The sequence below is a fragment of the Coffea arabica genome, chromosome 9e (assembly GCF_036785885.1).
Source record: "Coffea arabica cultivar ET-39 chromosome 9e, Coffea Arabica ET-39 HiFi, whole genome shotgun sequence".
NCBI classification, from domain to species: domain Eukaryota; kingdom Viridiplantae; phylum Streptophyta; class Magnoliopsida; order Gentianales; family Rubiaceae; genus Coffea; species Coffea arabica.
In genome coordinates this window covers 32,694,612-32,716,406 of record NC_092327.1, presented here as the reverse complement: position 1 = coordinate 32,716,406, position 21,795 = coordinate 32,694,612, and the positions used below count along the sequence as shown (strand labels likewise).

Here is a 21,795-nt window from a genome sequence, read left to right as displayed (position 1 = left end):
AGCCCAAACGGCATGGTAACATAACAATATGTTCCGTCCTGGGTGATAAACGAGGTCTTCTCTTGATCCTCCTCGTCTAGGGCTATCTGATGGTACCCCTTAAAGGCGTCCAAGAAACAGAAGATCTCATAGCCCGCTGTCGAGTCCACGAGCTGATCAATCCGTGGGAGTGGGTAACAGTCCTTTGGGCAAGCCTTATTCAAGTCAGTGAAATCCACACACATCCGCCAAGCTTTCTCTTCTTTCTTGACCAGCACCGGATTGGCCAGCCAGGTCGGAAAGTAGACTTCCTTAATGATCTTAGCCTCCAGCAACTTTCCCACCTCGCTCTTGACGACCTCCTTTCGCTCAGAAGCGAAGTTCCTCTTCTTCTGCTTTACTGGCCGGACGTTGGGATCCACATGTAGCCTGTGGACTGCCAGCTCGGTGGGGATTCCTGGCATGTCATCAGCACTCCAAGCAAAAATCTAAGCGTACTCCTCCAAGAGAGATTCCAAAGAACTTCTGATCAGCTCACCCAGGCCGGCGCCGACCTTTACTGTGCGCTCAGGTCGGTCAGGCTGGACAGGCAGCTCGGCCAATCCCTCGTCTGTCTCCAATCTTTCTCCCTTCTCCAGGGGTTCCCAGGATTCCAGACAAATTGTCTGAGCTACCAGTTTTTCTTTACCCTTGAGGGTGGCAATATAACACGCCCTTGCCACCTCTGGGTCTCCCAGCACCTCAGCCACCCCATCAGAAGTAGGGAATTTCATGCTGAGGTGCAAGGTAGAGCAAACAGCCCGGAGGGCATTCAACGTGGGACGTCCCAGGATCATGTTGTAGGATGACGGCTCCTTAACCACCGCGAAATTTACCGGGATCGTCCGGCACCTCGGGGCCACCCCCACCGTGACCTGGAGAGTGATCATCCCTTCCGGCCTCACAGGAGGACCAGCAAAGCCGATCAACGGAGTTCGAACCGGTACGAGCTGTCTATCCTCCAGCTGCAGCTCCTTGAAGGTCTTATAATAAAGCACGTCTATGGCACTCCCGTTGTCTATATACACCTTCCTTACCTTGAAGTTACAGGTGATGACTTCTATTACAATGGCTTCATGATTATTAGAGGCCAAAGGGACTGCGTCCTCAGGTCCATAGATTATTTCCTCATACATCTTCAATCGCTTGGCCGAGCTCTCCCCCGTGGGAGGTGGGCGATTGTGCCGCCGAGCTGCATGGCTATCTCCGCCAGCAGGTCCCCCGGCAATAGTATTAATTACCCCTGCCAGGTTCTGTATTTCTTGCTCGGGAGTTCGGCCACGGGGCAACTGAGGTCGGTCCCGGAAGTAACTCGGACGTTCCGACCTGGGCCTTCCCCGTTGTTGGTCAGCTCGTTCCTCTCGTACGAATTGCCCCAGATGGCCTCGTTTGATCAGCTTTTCAATATCTTTCTTGAGGTGACGGCAATCCTCCGTATCGTGCCCCACATCCCGGTGATAGGCGCAATACAGACCTTGATCCCGTCTGCTTTTGTCCCCGGCCAAGGGCCGAGGAGGTCGGGATAGCCCCTCCTGCTCCATCACTGCGAGTACTCGAGCTCTAGGTGCCGTGAGGCCAGTCCAAGACTTGTCCTCTCCCATTGGGCGGCTCCTGGGGAGACGGTCATAAGCAATCTTCCTTCCCTGGTCAGGCCGCGCCCTCACCTGGTCAGCGCCCCTCCTGCGCTTGTCATCCCTCAATTTTTCCTGTGCACTCTTAAGGCGATTGGCCTCCTCCGCGTTGGCCTTCTCATGGGCTCGGTCCAGCATCTCCCGAACTGACTTGGGAGGTCTCTCCACAAGCTCGGTGTACAGCTTTTGCTTGCGCAGCCCATTGATGAAGGCGGCCATGACCACCTTGTCGTCGCGATCTCGAACTTGGAGGGACTCATTATTGAAGCGCACCATGTACTCACGCAAGGACTCCTCGGGCTTCTGTTGGATAGTCATGAGGTGAGCGGTGCTTTTAGAGTAGGCTCGCGAAGAAACGAACTGTGCTGAGAACTGCCGGGCGAGCTGAGTGAAAGAACTGATCGACCTAGGGGGGAGTCCCTGGAACCACTGCCGGGCCCTTCCTTCTAGGAACATTGGGAAGGTTTTGCACCTGACTGCATCCGCGGCGGTTTGTAAACGCATCTGCGTCATGAACACGAACAGGTGGTCCTCCGGATCCGTGGTTGCGTCGTAAGGTTTCATGTTTGGAATTTTGAACTTCGCAGGCAGTTGGTATTCCTTGATATCGAGCACAAAGGGGGAAGCAATGTACCTGTCCGCTTCCGGGTCCAGAAGTAGGTCCAGTTCGTCCTGCACCTGCTGTCGTTCTTTCCGGGGGGAGAGGTCTCCCCTGGGGAGCCTCCGGACGGGCTCCGGGTGTTCAGTTCGGGAGTTCTTGTGAGAAGGCTCCATGACCTCGACTTGCTCACGCGTGACCTCCCGGCGTGCCCGCTTGGCCCCAGTTTTGGTGGGACTTCCAGTTCGGGACTCGGACTGATCTGCTCCCTGAACCTTTGTCTCCTTGTCCTGATGACCTTCCGACTGCCCCTTGAGGTAGTCCATGATTGCCTCGAAGGTGGGCAGGTTTTCTGCCACCGTCTGAACCAGTTGTTCAGGCGGGATTCGTGAGGGCCCTGCCCCTCCTTCTCCGGGTGTGGGACCCCGAGAGGGGTTTTGGGGGCCACTTCGCTCGGTCCCCTTGGATCCGCCAGCATTCCTCTGCGACCTAGTCTTTGGCATGTTTTTCGCGAAAAAAGAGAATACTAGTTTCCCACAGACGGCGCCAATTGATGCGACTGCCAAAAACCGTGTCCGAGCTGTGCTGGTGCGGCCGACCTGCTAGGACGAATCGAGCTAGGGGACCTGAGAAGAAAGAACGGAGGCGGGACGAAAGTCCCTGGAATAGCTCCGATGATTAAGTCAGTTTGGCCGGAGAGTATAGTAGTAGTAGAGAATACTTGTGTCAGCGTACCTGGTGTAGTCTTGGTAGCGTAGTATATATAGGACCGGATGAGTTGTAGTTTCCTTATGGGAGTCAAAGTCCCCTTAGGGTTCGGAGTCTTCTTAGGGTTTTCTGCGGCGGCCCCTACATGTTCGGAGGCGGCGGCCCATCAAGCCCATCATAGGAGGCCCTTGACACGGCCGAGCTGGCTCCCTTATGCCGAGCTGGCTCCTGCCAGCCTCGAGGTATCTACCGCCGACCTGCCGTGTGTGGTTTACCGATCTGGCACGTGTCATGCGTGGATTTGCCCCACTACAGTGTGTAATTGTTGGATTTTAAGGTAATTTGTTATATGAATTTTGTGATATTTTGCTACTTTTGTAAACCTAAGACAATTAAAATTGAACTAGTATATGTAGCTATTCATTTCAGGAAACCGAATGAATTATGACTCACAGGATGAATGTAAATTTCTATTTGGTTTTGTCGTTAACAGTGTACTTCAACTACAACTCCCCACAACCAAATATGAACAAATTTTCAGGGTCAATTAATATGAATTGAGTTGTTTTCAATCTATTTCACTGTGGAAAGATATTCAGAAACTTGTTACGTGATAGCTAAGCTTTCTTGGGTGAATTAAGTCACAAGTGCAATTATGAAAGTAAATGTTGTTATGGGCTTATGCCTACTAGAGTTGATAATTATTCCAAATTATCGTTAATCTAACATTCTTGTAATTTTTTTTCATTTCTTTCAGTAGAAAAGGGATGAAACTTAAGAAGCAAGGAAATGAAGAGGACATGGTAAGGAAATTTGAATTCAGAACCTCTAATTCTTGAGACATGTTCTTAGCTCGGTCCCTATGTACTTACTACAGGTTTTGCAGCCTCCGAAGGCGATTTTCGCTAAGTTGGGGAGGATCTGTAATGCTTTCTTGTGGAATAAGTCGAGGGAGGCCAGAGGTATTCATTGGGTGGCATGGGAGAAGCTATGTTACCCAGTGGAGGAGGAAGGAATAGGCCTAAGGTCCTTCAAAGATATGTGCTCAGTTTTTGCTTGTAAGTTATTGTGGAGGTTGCAGCAACGGGAGTCTATTTGGGCACAATTCATGCATGCTAAGTATATACGGGGCAGGCATCCCTCTTTAGTGCAAGTACCGAGGCCCCCTTGGTCTTGGCGGCGACTAGAGCAGGTGCGGGAGAGAGCCGAGCAACAGATTCACTGGTGCATTGGGAAAGGGTTTATTGATTTCTGGTACGATCGGTGGCTCGTGGACTCACCGCTGGCAGACGTTGTTTCTATGGTCGACTCCCCTCATATGTTGGTGACAGAGTACTTTGGCGATGACGGTTGGAAACTAGATAGGTTGAGGGAATGGGTCCCTGATTGGGTGATCGCGCTATTTCACGAGGCCCACATCTATCCGGAGCAGGAGGACCGCATGGTTTGGTTGGGGACGTCAACAGGCGAGTTTTCACTTAAAGGGGCATGGAACTCGATACACCGACGCCGGGATTCATCACACGTCGATCGAGTGGTGTGGAATGGTGTGGTTCCGCTGAGAATTTCCTTTTTTTGTTTGGCGACTTGTTCGGGATGTTCTCCCTCTGGAGATGATGCTCAAGCGAGTCGGAATCCCGATCGTATCTCGTTGCCTCTACTATGGGCGGCATGAAGAGTCGTGGAGGCACTTGTTCATCACGGGCACGATTGCAGTCCAGGTATGGAGCTATTTTAGGAGGAGATTCGGTACTATCGACTCCACATTTTCGTCTGTCTCGTCAATATTACTGTCATGGTCTTCCTCTAGCCCGGGGGGAAGGTGCGACACATCCAGACAGTGGCCCCGCTGATTGTGCTATGGTGTCTATGGAAAGCTAGAAATAATGCGAGGTTTGAGGGCATGCGCTTCGACGCCTCCGGTGTGATTAAGATGGTGGACCAAATGATTGGGCAATTGGGCACAACGGGTGTTCTCTCGGCCACACACTTTAGGGGCGACGCAGAGGACCCATTGGCGCAGCTGGCAGCCCGGCCCAATCGTCAACAGTATTGTGTTGCAGTGTCGTGGAAACGTCCACCCCCTCTTTTCTTCAAATTGAATACGGATGCCAGTGTATCCCAAGGGCGGGCGGCGGGGGATGGCATCCTTAGAGATTCAAGTGGGCGGGTTGTGTTTGCATTCTACAAGGAGTTTGGTGACACGGAGGTCCTCACCGCAGAGAGCTTGGCATTACTACAGGGTCTTCAGCTTTGCCAGGAACAGCATGTTCAAGGTCTCCTGGTGCACTACTACAAAAATGTCGTTTTATGACATTTAAAAGCGTCATTATAGCTCGATGTAATGACGTTTGATCTATAATGATGCTCTGCTAGAAACGTCGTCCATTCCAGCGTCACTATAAGTTAATGACAGTTATATGAGTCCTAATTTGTAGTTCTATTGGCATTTATAAACGTTATTATTTATCGTTTTAATGACACTTTTAAATGACAAGAAATGCTAGAGAACAGTTAAGGTTATATGAATCTAAAGTGATACTCGATGCCTGTCATATATTGGATCTATCATGACGCTTCTATTATGTAAGTACAATAAAATATTATGACACATTTGCCGTATAAGTAGAATGAAATATTATGACACTTTCATGGTGTAACTAGATTAGATTGTTCTGACACTTGTTAACATGAAATTTTGTGAATATTATGAACCGCAAAACTCGAAGTGGTGACACTTTTAAGTGTCAATACATCATATTGCATTAGCCCTGTATCCCATCCGAGGTTTTATACCCAAAAGCAGAATCACATTTCATCCTGCCTACACAATATAGATTCTAATTTTTGGAATAATAAAGTTATTACTACCACCTTATAAAGGAAAACCAAGGCGATTTACATTTTCATAGTAATCACTGCAATACAAGTAGCCAAAATGGTGCAAAAGTACTGCATCGATCCAAGCAACTGACATTGCTGCTATGTCAACAAATTACATACCAATTCAGAGATTTTTCAAAAGTTATGAGTATTACAGTAGCATTGCCAATACATATCAAAGAAGCAATAGTTCAACAAGAACTCAACAAAAAACGCATTGACAATGTCTTCAAAAAATAGGCATTTGACCCAAGGACAATCCTTTAGTTTTCTTCAAGAATCACCTACAAGTGTCATAAACCAAGAAATAGAAGTTACAATCACATCTATAGCTCTTCTTTTACAGTTTTAATGTTAGAAAATAAATAAAAACTAAGTTAACCAAATGATAAAGATAAGATAAAAAGATTACCAGGTTTATTGGCCAAGCAATAGCTACTCCAATTGCATCTCCAATCTTGAGAAAATTATGGTATGGCCTCATTAGCTCTTCATCATTCTCCACAGGCACATTTACATGAATTTCACACCAATGTGATCCCAAAGGTATGTCACCAACTTCAACAGTTGGATCCAAATTTCTAACCACATGAATCCAAGTATCCAAATTTCTAACCACAAATCACTCACGGAATATCTTCTAAAGTAAAGATACCAAAAGTATCAAAACAGAATGTTAGCACCAATCCAAGTGTTCTAGACATATCAGAACAGAATGTTCACATATCCAGGTGTTCTAGACATTTGAGTAATAAGAACTAATCCAAAAGTATCAAAACAGAATAATATCAAAAGGAAAGACAGCAAAAGTTCAATTCCAGATTGTAACACACAAACTATAAAACAGATGGTAGGCACAAAAGAATAACAGTCTATGGAATTCAAAATTAGTCCAATAATGCAGCCAATATCAATTTGAGATAGAGAACTTTGACAAAATATTAGCAACCAAACTAATCAGCAATAGAAGTTCTACCCAACTGAAAATAACTGCCACAAACTTTAATGTATTGGTAACCTAAGAGTAGCAGAAACTTAATGTATAATTTTGGTTACCAACAACTCCAATTTGCTTCAAGTGGAAAGGGAATCAACGATCCGTGCTCACTAGATGGAATCGAAGATGATGGCCGCTACAAACTTGAAACCGCATTGATGGAATAAGCTTGACTTAGAACCACTTTTTTTTAGTCACAAAAAGAATATTATATTATGAAAATGAAGCCTGAAGAGGCAGAACAAAATGATACAACATGATCCCGTATAGTTGTGGTATGCATTAAGCAGAAGAGATGTCAGTACTCAAAAAAAGAAAAAAAACATTTACGTCAAAAAATTATTGAGCAGTTATGAGTAATTTATCATCACATATGAAGCTTATTGAGTAAAAAGAAGTTTCTAATGTCTAGTACGCATACCAACTTTTTCAATTTTTCAATATTACTATTACGCATGAAAGGGGAAGGAAATTGAACTCTATAAAATGTAAGAATGGTCAAACTAGACTTCATTTTGGCCATCATATGCAAATCTTGGCATCACACATGACCTATGCTTCATCGCGTGAGGCCCCCTTCACACTTTCACTGAGACATTAGAGATCTTGAGTTACAAGAAGTCAACTCCAAAGTAAAACACAGATAGAAGGAAAAAAAATCAATCTTGGAGCCAAAAGTCTGTTTCTGAAAGAAAACACATATAATATACCCTACTCACCCAAGAAGCATACAATATAATATCATAGTACTTTTTTTTTCAATGACTTAGTTAAGATTTTGTTATCACTCACGTACCGTAAACAATGACTTTGCCAAAAGCAGATCGACATTGCAATTCTAATCATTTCTAAAGTTCAGCACGCATGAAATAATTTGAATTTCTATGGTGTTAATTAGGCATCAAATCAGAAGTTCACATCTTCTACATAACTACTTTTTCCTAATGAAAAAATATAACTCTTTCACTTTTATGTGGTTAGGTACCATAAACTCAGGCCAGTCTACAATAGCAATTACTTTGATAACACCAATAGCAACGTAGACATTTTGAGTAAACTTTTGTCCTTCTTTATCCATGCCTACTCATTCAATGCAAGCTTTTTGTGTGTTGTTTGGGGGGGGGGACATTCTACTAGGATCAGCATTTAAATATCTCTTACAGCAATGCTGGCTGCTGCAAATAGTCCAAAATCAATTTCTCAACTCCCTCCAATCTATCAACAATGTATTGCCCAGAGAACTGCAAACCAAAAAATTATTTGGGCAGTAAATACATATATCAAAGAACCAAATAACAATACTCTGACATAAACTAGCTTACCTGATTTGATAGGGAAGGCTGGTAACCCTTCACAGGAGTGTTGAAACCTGAGTTTGGCACATTAACTGAAGTACTGGTATTTTCTTGCAACTTCTATAGGAAGAAAATGAAAATGATCAATTGAAGGAACCATCAGAAACCAAAAAAATGTTTCATAATCATGCCTAATGGCATGTGAGATATGCAAACATTTGAAGCCTATCTCATAAAAAGTTGGATTAATACCCGTAACCTGGTATTGTAGCAGTGCACGTATATTCAATCAACAAAGTGGTTTGCAATCTCATTATACTCGGTGACAGGCCTGAAGTTACAAAAAAGGAAAGCTAATCTTCCAATTCAGAAACTGAAAAAAATGAAACTTGGAATGAATAGAGTGAACAACTACAATTCATTTGCGCACTTGCCATGCTATAACATGCTCCTACTGAATCTTCACCCAGGCATATTAATCAATAAAGGGTAAACGAACATTTGTATACGTGCAGTAAAAGTGTCTTATATATACCTATCATATGGCCTAAAAATTTTACCCTTTCACCACCTCACACTCCATGCTAAAGTGAAACTGTTAATAATTAGAAATAAAAATTTAAAAGTGACTCCTTAGAATCCTCACTGCTATTAGTACAATCTTATAATTGAGTTTAACGAGTTATTAGTTCTCAAAAGGTAGCCTATGAGATTGGAAATGAGTAAATTCAAAATGATACATTTCATGATTTTTTTTTTCAAAACAGTGATACCATTCCAACTGGATGATTCTGGTACTAGGTAAGTGGGGTTTTCCCCACAACAAATATTATGTGGGCAAAACAAGACACACTGAAAAACTCTGTTAATTCTGCCATATTGCGTCCTCCACATACTCGAGCCCAATTTAGAGACCTTGTTGACTGCCTGGTTAGGCATGAGTGAGCAAGAGAGGGAGGTGAAGGATCCTGTAATTGAGGCCATGGCTGGATCAAGAGAGAAAAATGGATCTGAAGAGAGGAAGAGAAGGAAGGAAAATTGGGAAAGGAACGAAGTGGCGGAGAGCACGAAGAGTATGTATAGTTTACTTTGAGCCCCTTCAGCATAGATCAATCTCTCAATTAATTGCTTTTTTTTTTCTAATTTCAGTGAGTTGAAGGATCAAAAAATTTCGAAACAAAAGGGAGGTAACGAAATGGAGAACCCCATTAGGTGGTCTCTGTTTTGCTGGTTATCAGACGAAAGGCGAAAGAATTCTTCAAGCCGAAAGGCCAATCATGCAAATTGTCATCGGCTTTATCGGATTCCCATCCACATCTACTCTTCCTGCCATTTCGTCTTCCCCAAATCCTTAACCCTCCGTCACCCAACTTGCTCCTACCCCATTTCCCATGCGTTCCCGGAGAAGAAATAAAGTAATAAAAAAAAGCTATCAATTTTGTTGAAAATGTATAGGTTACCTGGTAGTAATCTTCCTTCAGATGATAATTTTCAATGAACACCGTAGCTCCACTGTTGCTAAAAGCCCAGATACCAATTCCCGTTCAAACTCCATGCTAAAAACTCCATGCTGTTGTTGATTATGCTACCTTCTTAAAGGTTTACCTGTTTGTCTTCAAATTGGAGAGAGTTAAAAATCGGGTGGAAGAAAGAGAAAGAAACAAGGGATTCGGTGGTGAGAGGGGTGAAGGATTTAGGTTTTTTACAGAGAGTTTATTTGATTGAGGGTTTTAGGAGAGAGCACTGGGATGAAAAAAGAGTAAAGTACATTGGATTCATTGGAGTAGTTAGAATATTTCCCCCAAAAAAATGGCGCTGAAGTGTAGCGCCATTATCTTTCCCGCTTTTGTTTTTCATTTTTTACTTCTATCTGGATAAGTTAGAGTGATACGATATCGTACTGGTCATTTTCTTTGTCACTTTAATGACGTTCCTTACTGCATGTTACATTAACTTGCTGTTGTGACACTTTTAGGAAAATGTCATATTAAGTGTGTGACTAAAGGTGCTTTTTGTAGTAGTGGTGGAAGTTGATTTGCGGGTTTTGGTCCAGCTGATCCAATCAAGGAAGGTGTCGAAGTGGCCTTTATGCAACACGCTGCGTCAGATACGCCATCTCTTAGCCTCGCTATCCTCTTCAGTGTCGCACATCTTTCGGGAGGCTAATACTTCCTCTGACATGATGGCTAATTCGCGTTGGGGGACCGATTTCTTTTGCACATCTCATCAGCAACTGCCGAGTGCGGTATGAGCGTCTGTACTCCTCGACGCTAGGGAGTTCTCATCTGTACGGTGCCAGCTTGCAATAGTGCCTTCAGGGCAGTACTCTTAATAGCTGCCTGGCTGAATGCGCATGCTGTACTCTTTTCTCCTCTGTTGATTTTCAATAAAAGAAGCAAAAAAAAAAAAGGGTGTGGATTTAAAAAAAAAACAACTTTGTTAGTTCATTTTAATTATGTTAGTTAAATCATAGATAAGCTTAAGCCATAAACTTGATATCAACCAGCACAGTTGACACTGGATCCGAAAACACAAAAAGAGCCACAATTGGATTATATACCAAATATGCACGGGCCGCATTATATGTTAAAGGATAGTTTACTATTTCCAAATGTACATTATACACCAAGCTATGTAAATAGCTTGATAAGTACAAATACAACTATAAATAGTTAAATTTTCAAATAGAAGTAGGGATACACCTGGCAATGAGTTATAGCAAATAGAAAACAATAAAGTACAGTACTAGGTTGCAAAAACAGAAAAAAAAAAATCATCAAAATGTATAGAAAGTTTACTAAATAAAAGGGATAATTTCAGAAACCTCCCCTGAGGTTTCTGACAATTTCATTGAGCTCCCTTGAGGTTTGAAAAATTACACCTACTCCCTTGATTTAATAGTTTTAGTAACAAAACCTTAAAACTATATTGACTTGGTCAAATTTTAAATGAATATCCAAAAATGCCCTTGTGTATTGAGTTTTAATTTATTTTCCTGCACAATTATAAGATTATCTAGTGTAATTATAAGGAAAAAGTGCCAAATTTTTCATGTCCATATATACTATTTGATAAACAACTATAATAATAATTTTATCACTATGACAGTATACTTTTGATAGTATTTTCTTATGGATTTAGATTTATAAGATAGAAGAGAAAATGTTCAAATAATTGATTTACAGAATGAATTTTTCGAGTAGTGGGATTATCATAATTTAGTAGCGGTTTTGGGCCATTGTTTTGATTTATTATTAATTTTAATAACAAAAAATAGAAACAAATATTAGCAAAAAACATTGGATTACATATAAAGTTAACTAATAAAAAAAAATCACTAGTTTGACATTTTATTACAATAGAAACTAGAGGTAATAGTGGTAATTCTACAGTTTTATTGGCAAAAAATTAAAATAAAAAGGAATAAGAAGGAAAAACAATGAAAAATAATTTTAAAAATCATTCTAAGTATAAGTATACCAAACAAGGGAATTTCATTAATATATTTAAGGGTAGTATTGTTATTTCAAATGACAAGAGAGGTATGTGTAATTTTAAAACCTCGAGAGAGCTAAATGAAATTGTTAAAAACCTCAAAGGAAGTTTCTGAAATTATCCCTAAATAAAACTCACATCAAAATGTTCACACTAAGAATCAACAAGAAGCAGACATAAAACTAAGAACTGATAAATTCGTTGCCAATAATTACATCTATAGTAAGTAAGAAAACAAATTGCGTTCAGTATAATCACTTAACAAGTAACCAATAACAGCTTAATGCAACAAATTGAGTTCCAATGACACATAACTTTTTGACAAATCTCTCATCACTGCCAGCTTAGTGAAGCAACTTCTTCAACCTATATGAGAAAATGTTATAGTCACAATTAGAACAAAATATATAATAATCTCCCACCGTAGAATCTGAAATTGGCCATATGAATCATCACAATAAGTTCAAAAACATGAAATTGACTTTAAAAAAAAAGCCATGCAGTAAAAGTTATGTAAATCAATAGAAGACCTAGTAGAAAAATATGTATAACGTTTGAAATGAATTGTTATTACTTTATTATACAACCAACTACATACATCTTTAACATCTTACCAATTTGTCATTTTTGTCACGAAGTACTATTTAGAAGTATATTCCAGGACAACCTTATTACATGTCTTATTTGCTTTAGTAGAAAAAAATGAGAATTTGTTTGAATATTTCGGTCTAATATAGAATTTTTTTTTTGTTTAGGTTATTCAATCATATATATGAATTAATATATCTAAGGATTCTAATGAGAGGTTTTTCTTCCAAAGATATATTATGGGTTAAAAACAAAAAAAAACCCCATATAGTATACTCAATACACTGAAAAACCCCTCGTGGTTTCAAAACATACAAAATGACACTTCATATTTTGAACTAAATTGTAAACTAACAGAATTCGTTGAACTTAATGAAAATGACGGTCTTGACTGTTAAACTTATCGGATTCCGTTAAGTTTAATGAATTCTGTTATTTTACAATTTAGTTCAAAACATGAGATATCATTTTGTATGTTTTAAATCCACGGGAAGTTTTTCTGTGTATTAAGTATACCACATGGGATTTTTTTGTTTTTAACCCTATAAAACATGTTACGATCTTAGCGATTGCCCACCATGTTCTTTAAATAAAAGACTGCAATGCAAATCTAGCCTTTTAAGACAAGGACACAATCAAAATCAGAAGGGAAGCTCTTTTGATGGTAATAGACGCTGATGCAGGCCAGTGCAATATATCCTTCAACATTTTTGACCTATTCTTATTGCTTGATAAATGAATTTTTTTTGTCACAAAAAATTGTTACACCTTTCATTCCTTTACTAGTTTTTTTTTCAAATCATTTAAAACGTAAAAAAAAGTTTTAAAAAAAATCTACGATAAGTTCTGTTTTTTTAACCCTTTTTGAAATATGGTGGAAGGTACAAGCAATGCAAAATTGTATTCGAGTATGGTTACTTCTTGGCTGAATGGTGCAAAAGCTTTTGACAACTAAATCGAGCAAACTAACCTTATTTTTACATAATTCTGTAACTTTTGTGTTATTGTGCCGGGTTAACGAACTAATGAGTCCCGAATTTCTTAAGATTTGATTCAATTAGTTAAGTTAGTAAACTCAAATGCATTCATCTCGAGCCAAACTCAAGCTAAATATTGTGTTCTCATGAGCTTTTAGTCTAATTTGCTGAAAAAAAATTGAAGTGCATATAAGTAGCTTGGTTTGGGGCTTTCTTTTTACATTAGCAAGTTACAAATTACCATTAAGTCGAAAGTTTTTTTATTTATCCTTATTTCTGACGCAGCTCTATCCAGTTTAAATTTAGAGACTAGTTAAAAGTACAGGAGCAGATACTTTTCTGAAAATTCAATGCCGTTGATCGACTTTCAATTAATTTGAGTAATACCTAGAAGTTGATAGTATAAGGTACATAGTACATTTTTACAATTGATAGTTTAGTGTAAAAAGTTTAAATTGATAGTATAGTTCAAGGGTTGATAGATATTTCAATTAACACCTAATTTATGGATATTAAACCTGAGGAAAGAGATGAGTTGACTGATATGGAGAAAAGAAATATAAATAATAGATATTAGATTCGAAACTTTCCACTTACACTAAAAAAAAATTTTTTTTGGGTGCTGAACTTTAACAACACATTGCTCATGATTCTTTGTTTCAAAAGTGTGGAAGTTAGGCGGTCACGGTAAAGCTCCGTGGACTAAAATTGTCGGACGGAACCAACCTATTATGTTCGAGGAACAAAAAGTTATGGTGAAAAGGATGAAAATGGAGAAAAACCGAAAACACATGCAGAAATATTAAGAAGAATTCGTCCAAGAATCGAGCATCCAATTTTGACTTTGTTACTTGAGCGTTGACTTGTAGTGATAGTTCAAATAAGTCCACTTTCTCGGTCCAAAGCTAAACTTAGAAGTTTCTTTAATGACCCCTTCAAAATGGGGAAAAAAAAGTTTCTTTAATGATCTGTAATTCCAAAAAACACTTAAGATTTTCCGTTAATTTTGATGCAAAAATGTTCAAATCCCAAAACGAAAACACAACCTTAATTGTAAGAGGTGGTGAGAAATAAGGGTTAATTACATTTACCTCCCTTGAGATTTGACCAAATAACGAATCGATCCCTGAGATTTGACCAAATAACAGTTCACCCCTTTGAATAACCAGACATTTAACAATCACCCCCCTACTGTTAAGAGACGTTAGTCATTGTACTTGACATCAGGAAAAAGAAAACTTGGAATGACGAAATTGCCATTTATTGTATCCAGCTGTCATGAAGATTACTTATAGTTCCGAAAATACCCTTTTCATTAAAAATATATAATTTACATCCCAATCACGTTTGACTTGAGAAGAAAAACACATCCCCATTGCCTACCTTTATCTGGACAAAAAGAGAGCCCATTTTCCCCAAGTTTAACGAGCAAAAACTTCAAGAGAACAACATTTGAGTTCCCCAGTTCAAGTTGAATTCTCGCAATACTACAATGGCATATTCTTCATTCGGTAGAAAATTCACGTGTCACCATAATTATGGAGTCTCTCACTACATTTAATTGCAAGCGATGATATTGCCTGTTCAGTTATTCTTCAACGGCAGCCCATCTCCTCGTAGTTTACAGGAACGTGAAACAAAATAGAGAGCAGAGCAAATATCAATAGCTCAGTTGTTGTACAAATAATACTACTTGGAAAAAGTAAAAAAAAAAAAAAAAAAAAAGAGCACCTATGAAAAGGAAATTGGGAAAATAGAGACAGCGACATTTTAACCCTTCATTCTAAAGTCATAAAGAGCTGGTGTTTTATGGGAAAATAGGTACTCTGTTCTTATAAAGGAGGAAAGTCATAAAGAGCTGGTCTTTTATGAAAAAATATGACTATTGTGAAAGTGACCGCGATTTGGTTTATGAAATTATTCCAAAAAAATAGCAGAATGAATTTGTTTGTTTTGAAAGTTGTATAACGGTCGTTAAACTTCAAATATTCCTTCCTTAAACTTCAAAATCTCATATTTTTGTTAAATACAAAACCTACCAGTTTTTGGAATTATCCCTTTGTTTTATAAGAATTGTTATATCAGGGGTAAATTTGGAATTTAATCGCATTTAATTCTGAAACACTCGTCAAACCAAGCATCAGAAATTGGAATGAAAAGTTTAATTCCAAAACCAGAGTCAATGATTCCATTTCCATTTCCGATTCCAATATGTGAAACAAGCACCCCCTGAGTCTCTTCCGCATAACCCTGGCTGCTGCCTCTCGACTCACTCTGGCTTTCTCCTAAAATATTTCTCCTATTTCAATGGTAACCCAAATTGTATCTAATCCGGCTGGAAAATCATGCAATATGTGACCACTCAGCTGCACTCAACAGTTTGCATAAAATCTAAAATATCTCATCCCAAGCACTTGAAAAGAGCTAGTGAAAACAAACAGAGAAACAAGCAAACCTTAGTTCCATTGTGCTATGAATCATCAAAAGAACAAAAAGACCATACACTGGTCACAGAGTTTTATCAGTATCAGCACCACATATGTGCTATGAACCGTCAACAGAACAACAAGACCATAACATGGCCATAAAGTCTAATAAGTACAAGCACAATAGACTGAGAATCCTAATTATCTTCATTTGCAACCATGTCAACAAAAAGCATATGTAAACAAAGCCTGAAGGCTAGAACATTGCATATTTAGATTGAGAATTTTTTTCAGAAGTTGCTGGCAATGTTGATATAGGCCCTGGTTGTGCTGAAGTAGGAATAGATCCTGATATTGACCCTCCATTGTTGTTGCCAGCAACTGATCTTCTTCCAATGACCATAGCAGCAAGATTTTTGCCCAGTAGATTTGAAGCTCTTGAACTCCCAAACATTTCTTCAGGTGTTTGAGATAAAGCAACATGTCTAGTATTGCTTTCTCCCTACAATTTCATGCATGTTTATAGTTAGCAAAATCTACAAATATGAGAATTTGAGTACATGACATTAGAAGTCACCTGAGAGACTTCAATGGGAGGTTGTGTACTTCCAGCAGGTAGAGTAACTGATTCTTGTGTGGGACAATAAGTAGATGTTGGTCTGCTAGTTCCAGTAGATACACGAGGTTCCATTCCACTGGTCTGACCAAGTAACTTCAGTAAGAATGAAAACAAGGTTAGAAAATGCTTAAGATTACAGTCCATGGTACGTAAGAATGTAAGAGTTTGAATAGTGCACTCCACCTTTCTTCTCTTGAAATTGCCTTTTCTATCCCTCTTTGGACCACCTTCACAAGCTCTTTTATTGTGCCCAAATTGTTGACACAAACTACACTTCAGCGTGGATGATCTTTTTCCTTGGCCTACAGCTGGTGCTTCTCCTTGCTCCCTTCTCCGGGCCTTTCTTGGCCTGCCAGCTTTTCTTCTAAGTACTGGTGGTAGTACTTTTGAAGGATTCACTTCAATAGGTGGCCAAAACTTTACATCTGGGATTGGATGAATGACTTCATTGTATGCTCTGATGCAAAATTCTTTTGTCTTGCTAAAATCACAATAACTTTCCAAATCTGCTCTCTTGTTAATAAGAACAGCTGTTGCATGCTTGCATGGTATTCCAGACAAGTTCCATACCTTGCAATCACATGTTCTCTCATTGATGTTCACAATGTAAGAAACATTACAATCCTTCACTTGGAATTCGTTACCACTTGCAAGCAGTATAGTGCACTTTCTACATTCATTAGCAAGTACATTAAGTCTGTTTTTCACATTTGAAACCACATTATTCTTATAAAGACAGCCTTTTTCAAATCTTTTTAGCAGCCTACTCACCAACTTAGATCGAATATTGTCCAGCAATGTTAACACATTCTTACCCCTTAGATCTCCTATCCAATGATTGAAAGATTCAGCAATGTTGTTTGTGATGTGATCATTCTTCAAATCTGTGGGGAAAGCATGCCTAGACCACTGGTGATAAGGAATTTTCTCCAGCCACTCGTGGGCTGCAGGTTTTAAATCCTTAATTTTGGCCATAGCCTCCTTAAAGTTTACTTCAGTGTAAGCCCTGGAAGCTTGCCAAAATAATTGCCTAAGCATAACTCCTGGAAAACGGCCTCTAAAATTGCTATATATATGCCTGCAACACTTTCTGTTCACTGCCCATGGTACCTTAGAGTTAATGGCTTCAATCAGTCCCTACAAACGTCAAAAAATACATGTGTTAAAATCCCAAAATCAGTGATTGATTAATTGAATGAGTTGTTAAGATCTTACCTTTTGCCTATCAGTCATGAAAGTCCAAGGCCTATCCCTTGGAAAGTCATCAAGCATTGCAGCTAACCATTCAAAGAAAAACATCCAGCTTTCTTTATTCTCACTCTCAACAATGGCATAAGCAATAGGATACAATCCATTATTTCCATCTAGACCAATTGCAGAAAGTAAAACCCCTCCATACGGCCCTTTCAAGTGACATCCATCAAATCCTATGAAAGGAAGGCAGCCACCAAGAAATCCTTTCTTTAGTGCATCTAACCCCACAAACATTCTTTTAACTGAAGGAACAGCCGATTCCAAAGCCATTTCAAATTGAATCTTAGCTATACTACCAGGATTTGTATTCATAATCATGACACAATACTTTGGCAGCAAGCTATAGCTATCACCATGGCTACCATCAATAATGTCCTGTGCCTTTTGCTTTGCTCTATAAAGCTGCATATCAGTAGGAAAAACACCATACTTAGCCAATTCATGCCTTAATAGCTCAGGTTTAACAGTGGAATCTGCCCTCAATAGGTCAATTATTTTTCTTGCAATCCACTTGGCAGAAGCAACAATTTTTTCACTCATGACACAAGTATGATCAGGTGTGCATGTTTTTACCATATATGTCATCTTATCAGGTGCTGGAGAAGCATGTACTCTCCAATCACAACCTTGATTGCCACAATGCGCCGTAACTCTAGACTTTTCATTTTTATCAAAAATTAGAGGAAAACCCCACTGAATTTTATATTCATATAGCACCCTTCTAAAAGTATCAATATTTGCAAATATCATTCCCTTTAAGAGCCTAAATTTCTCTCCCTCAGGCATGGAAAACTCAGCAATATTTAGGCATGCACCCATTAAATCATCCTCCAAGTCACTGTCGGACTCATTTTCAGCTTCAACTTCATCATTGGACTCATAATCAGACAAGTCTCCACCAGAATCTAACTCATTTTCCAATCCCTCTTGTACAAATGTACTAAATAGTTCATCATCTAAGTCAACACTCATCTCATCATTGTCACTATAAACATATAGCTCATCATCAGTTTCCACTTCATCCTGGATCCCTGCATCAACACCATTCAAAACATTTTCGAATTCCTTTCTTTTACCCAACCTTTTGCTAGTTATAGTATTTTGTCTAGCATTTCCTTTTGCCCAACCTTTTGAATTCTTCTTACCAGCCCTTTTGGTATTGCTACTCTCTGCCCCATGGAAGTTAACACCCACCACTTCAAAGTTCATAGCAATATCAACAGTGTTACCATCTATTCCCGTGTTGTTTTCATTATCATTATTAACATTGGCACTAATATTATTAAAATTCAGCCCCATAATATTTCCATTTCCATCAATATTGTTCCCATTACCAGCATTTTCATTCAAGTTCTCTTGAACATCATCACAAACCTGCCTAACATAAACATTGATACGTCCATTCCTCCTATGTAAACCAAACATTTCCAGCACATCCGAATCAGTTTCAATGTTCATTGTTTCCACAGTACCAGGGATATCACAACATAAAGCAATCATGATATTTTGTCGACTAGAAATACGATTCAAAACATTCTCACAAACATCAGATAACAAGTCAATGTAAGAATAGCGATCGGGATCAATATTCCTTAGTTCAAACTTCATGCTTTCACAATGAAGAGTAATGTCGTAGACACTTGCAAGTCCAGCCTAAAACCACAAAAACAACAAAGTTTATCATGCGTTTCATTAACAAATAGCATTAATATGATGAGAAAAAACTGATTTGCATGCAACTAAGTTTGAAGATATGAATCAACGTGGAATCTGACATAACAGGAAATAAATAAAGATTTCCTATTAAACCCTAAATTGTAAAACTATTTTGATAAACGACTAATACAACCTTATTGTGGTTCAAACAACTAAAAATTACATATGTATGTTGCCAATGTAGAAAAAAGTGATATATTAAAAAATTTCACAAAAACTCCAGATTTACATTATTAAATCTGGATTTCTTGTTATTTATGACTACGTTCACCACCCATATAACTATTATACATGCAGTAGCAACCAAAAATGCTGGCAATGTTGTATTGATGCATCACAATCAAAAACCCCTAAATTTGAAGCATATTTCTGTCCTAGAAATCAAACTAAGAAGGATCTAATGTATATAAATATTAGATCCGTGCATGCAGAACTCATTTTTTTGGTTCAAATAGTATATAATACCCATGCAAGAAATGATCAGTTAAAGATAGTACCATGCTTAGGCCTCCAATAGCTTTCCGAACCTACAACCTTTGTTGTGAAAAATTTCTCCAGCCACAATATGTTGATATGTAGACAACGCACTGTAGTTTTTGAGTTTTATCTTAGTGATTTAAGGATTAAGCAACGATAGAAACATAGGGTTTCATGGAAAGAGAGTTCAAGAAAAGTGAGAGTGTAGTATGATAATCTGATGTTGGGATTGTAGGGGTTGAAGTGATAAAGTCGCTATCTGTCTTGTTTCCCGCCTAAAGGGTAAAATTGTAAGTACATATTTTTATTTTTATGTCTTAAAAGTTTGATGGAAATTAATAAGGGTTATTCAGACTTTTGGCTATTTCCGTTACTTATAAGTGACAGAAGTTAGTGTGAGGGAGGAATCTGTTATTTGGTCAAATCTCAGGGATCGATTCGTTATTTGGTCAAACCTCAGGGGAGGTAAATGTAATTAACCCGAGAAATAAAGGTACTATCGAGCCGAGTCGAGCTCGAGTAGCACCATACTCGAGCTCGAACTCGATCAGAATCAGTGCTACTCGAGCTCGAATGAGTAAATAAATTTGGACTTGATTTTGACTCGATAAAATAAAATTAAACTCGAGCTCAACTCGTTTGAACTCGATTAAGCTCGAGTAAATATCAAGTCCGATCTACTCAAGCTCGAGCTCGAGTTTTGAAATAAACCTATAAATTTTTTCTCAAAATATATAATATAAATATAATATGAAAACTCAATTAAACTCGTCGAGCACTCAAGTATTTATTTTTGGAGCTCGAACTCGACTCGTTGAATGTAACGAGTAGCTCGAGCTCGAGTTCGAACTCGATTTGACCGAGCTCGAGCCAAGCTTTTTACCAAGCCGCTCGCAAGCTACTCGCGAGCAGCTTGACTTGATTGTACCCCTAGTGAGAAACAATAGATCTTCTGTCTCACTTTCTATATCATTTCTTATCCTAACATCTATTAAATTGCCATATATCCTTCATAAGCACAGTTTTTTTAATTGTTTTCATGTCCATTTAATCTCTAATACTACTAACAGAGTAGAATATAAAAGATGACAGAATTTTCTATTTTTTTTATTTTTCTATTAGATATTATTATTTAGTCTATTAGCTTTTGTATTTGATCCTATAGGTAATTGTTGGAACTTAAAGGGACGAGAAAAAGAATTAAAAAATGATGCTTATGAAGGATATATGGCAATTTAATAGATGTTAGGACAGTAAATGATATAGGAAATGGGATAGGAGATCTTTTGCAGTTTTTGGTTTTTTTGTTTGGGGAGGGAGGGGGGGTGGGGGTTGGTTTGAATTTACCTTGCAGCCAAAGAAGATCATCAAGGATGTTGTCCAACCACGATTAAATTCAAAAAATGGCAGGGTTTTGATCCCCTTAGAGGTTCCGATGCTTAAGTCATTGCATAGACTTGATGAATGATTTAAAGCAAAAAGTAGAAAAATGTGTTAGGAAAGTGCTACCTAATTATCTGTGGTTAACAGTTATATAATGTTTCTTTTAAAAAAAAAAAATCAAGTAGACCTCACTAGACCTCATGGACCCGAGTTTGTGAAAAAGAATAAGGTAATTTTATTGCTAGAGGCGTCGTGACGTTGAATTGAATTTTATTTTATTTTTATTTTTTTTATTGTAGAATCACCACTTATGGGGGTCTATTTTATATTGGTTTCTTAACGATTAGCACCCAAAAGGCGTAGGATGAATACACCAAAAATGGGAGCGGATTTATCATAAAATTTTATCATGTATTTCGGCATAAAAATTTAATTTTTTTGTCAATAAGAAATGAATGACCACACCTCTTATTGTACAAAATTTGAAAAGAAAGCTAATGTAGTTTTTAAATTTATTTTTATAATAAGAAAAGGATAGAATTTAAGAAGCAATCAAGAAACAAGGATAGAAAACTAATGTAATTTGATGAACCAGAAAAGTAATTCTAATTATTATCAAGTTCTTAAAATAATTTCACACACAAACATATATATATATATATTCACTCTATTCCCGCACAAGCAAAGGATTGAGACTCTCTAGAATTAGCATAGCATGACCAAACGGACA

The 21,795-nt window shown here is 38.6% G+C and overlaps 2 protein-coding genes and 1 long non-coding RNA gene across 3 annotated transcripts; 1 reads left to right on the top strand and 2 right to left on the bottom strand.

The window, feature by feature from the left end:
- Window positions 1–467: 467 nt before the first annotated feature.
- Window positions 468–2,573, bottom strand: LOC140014684 (uncharacterized). Its single transcript, XM_072065774.1, has one exon. It carries the CDS (start codon window positions 2,571–2,573, stop codon window positions 468–470), a length of 2,106 nt encoding a protein of 701 aa, XP_071921875.1.
- A 1,244-nt stretch (window positions 2,574–3,817) lies between these two features.
- On the top strand, window positions 3,818–5,269 carry LOC140014683 (uncharacterized). Its single transcript, XM_072065773.1, has 3 exons — window positions 3,818–4,399; window positions 4,569–4,676; window positions 4,766–5,269. Exons 1-3 carry the CDS (start codon window positions 3,818–3,820, stop codon window positions 5,267–5,269), a joined length of 1,194 nt encoding a protein of 397 aa, XP_071921874.1.
- A 2,124-nt stretch (window positions 5,270–7,393) lies between these two features.
- LOC113709356 (uncharacterized) lies at window positions 7,394–8,465 on the bottom strand. The gene is made up of 4 exons (XR_003452655.2): window positions 8,383–8,465; window positions 8,158–8,250; window positions 7,997–8,076; window positions 7,394–7,424 (listed from the first exon to the last, which is right to left on the bottom strand). It is a non-coding gene; the product is annotated as an uncharacterized lncRNA (long non-coding RNA).
- Window positions 8,466–21,795: the final 13,330 nt, after the last annotated feature.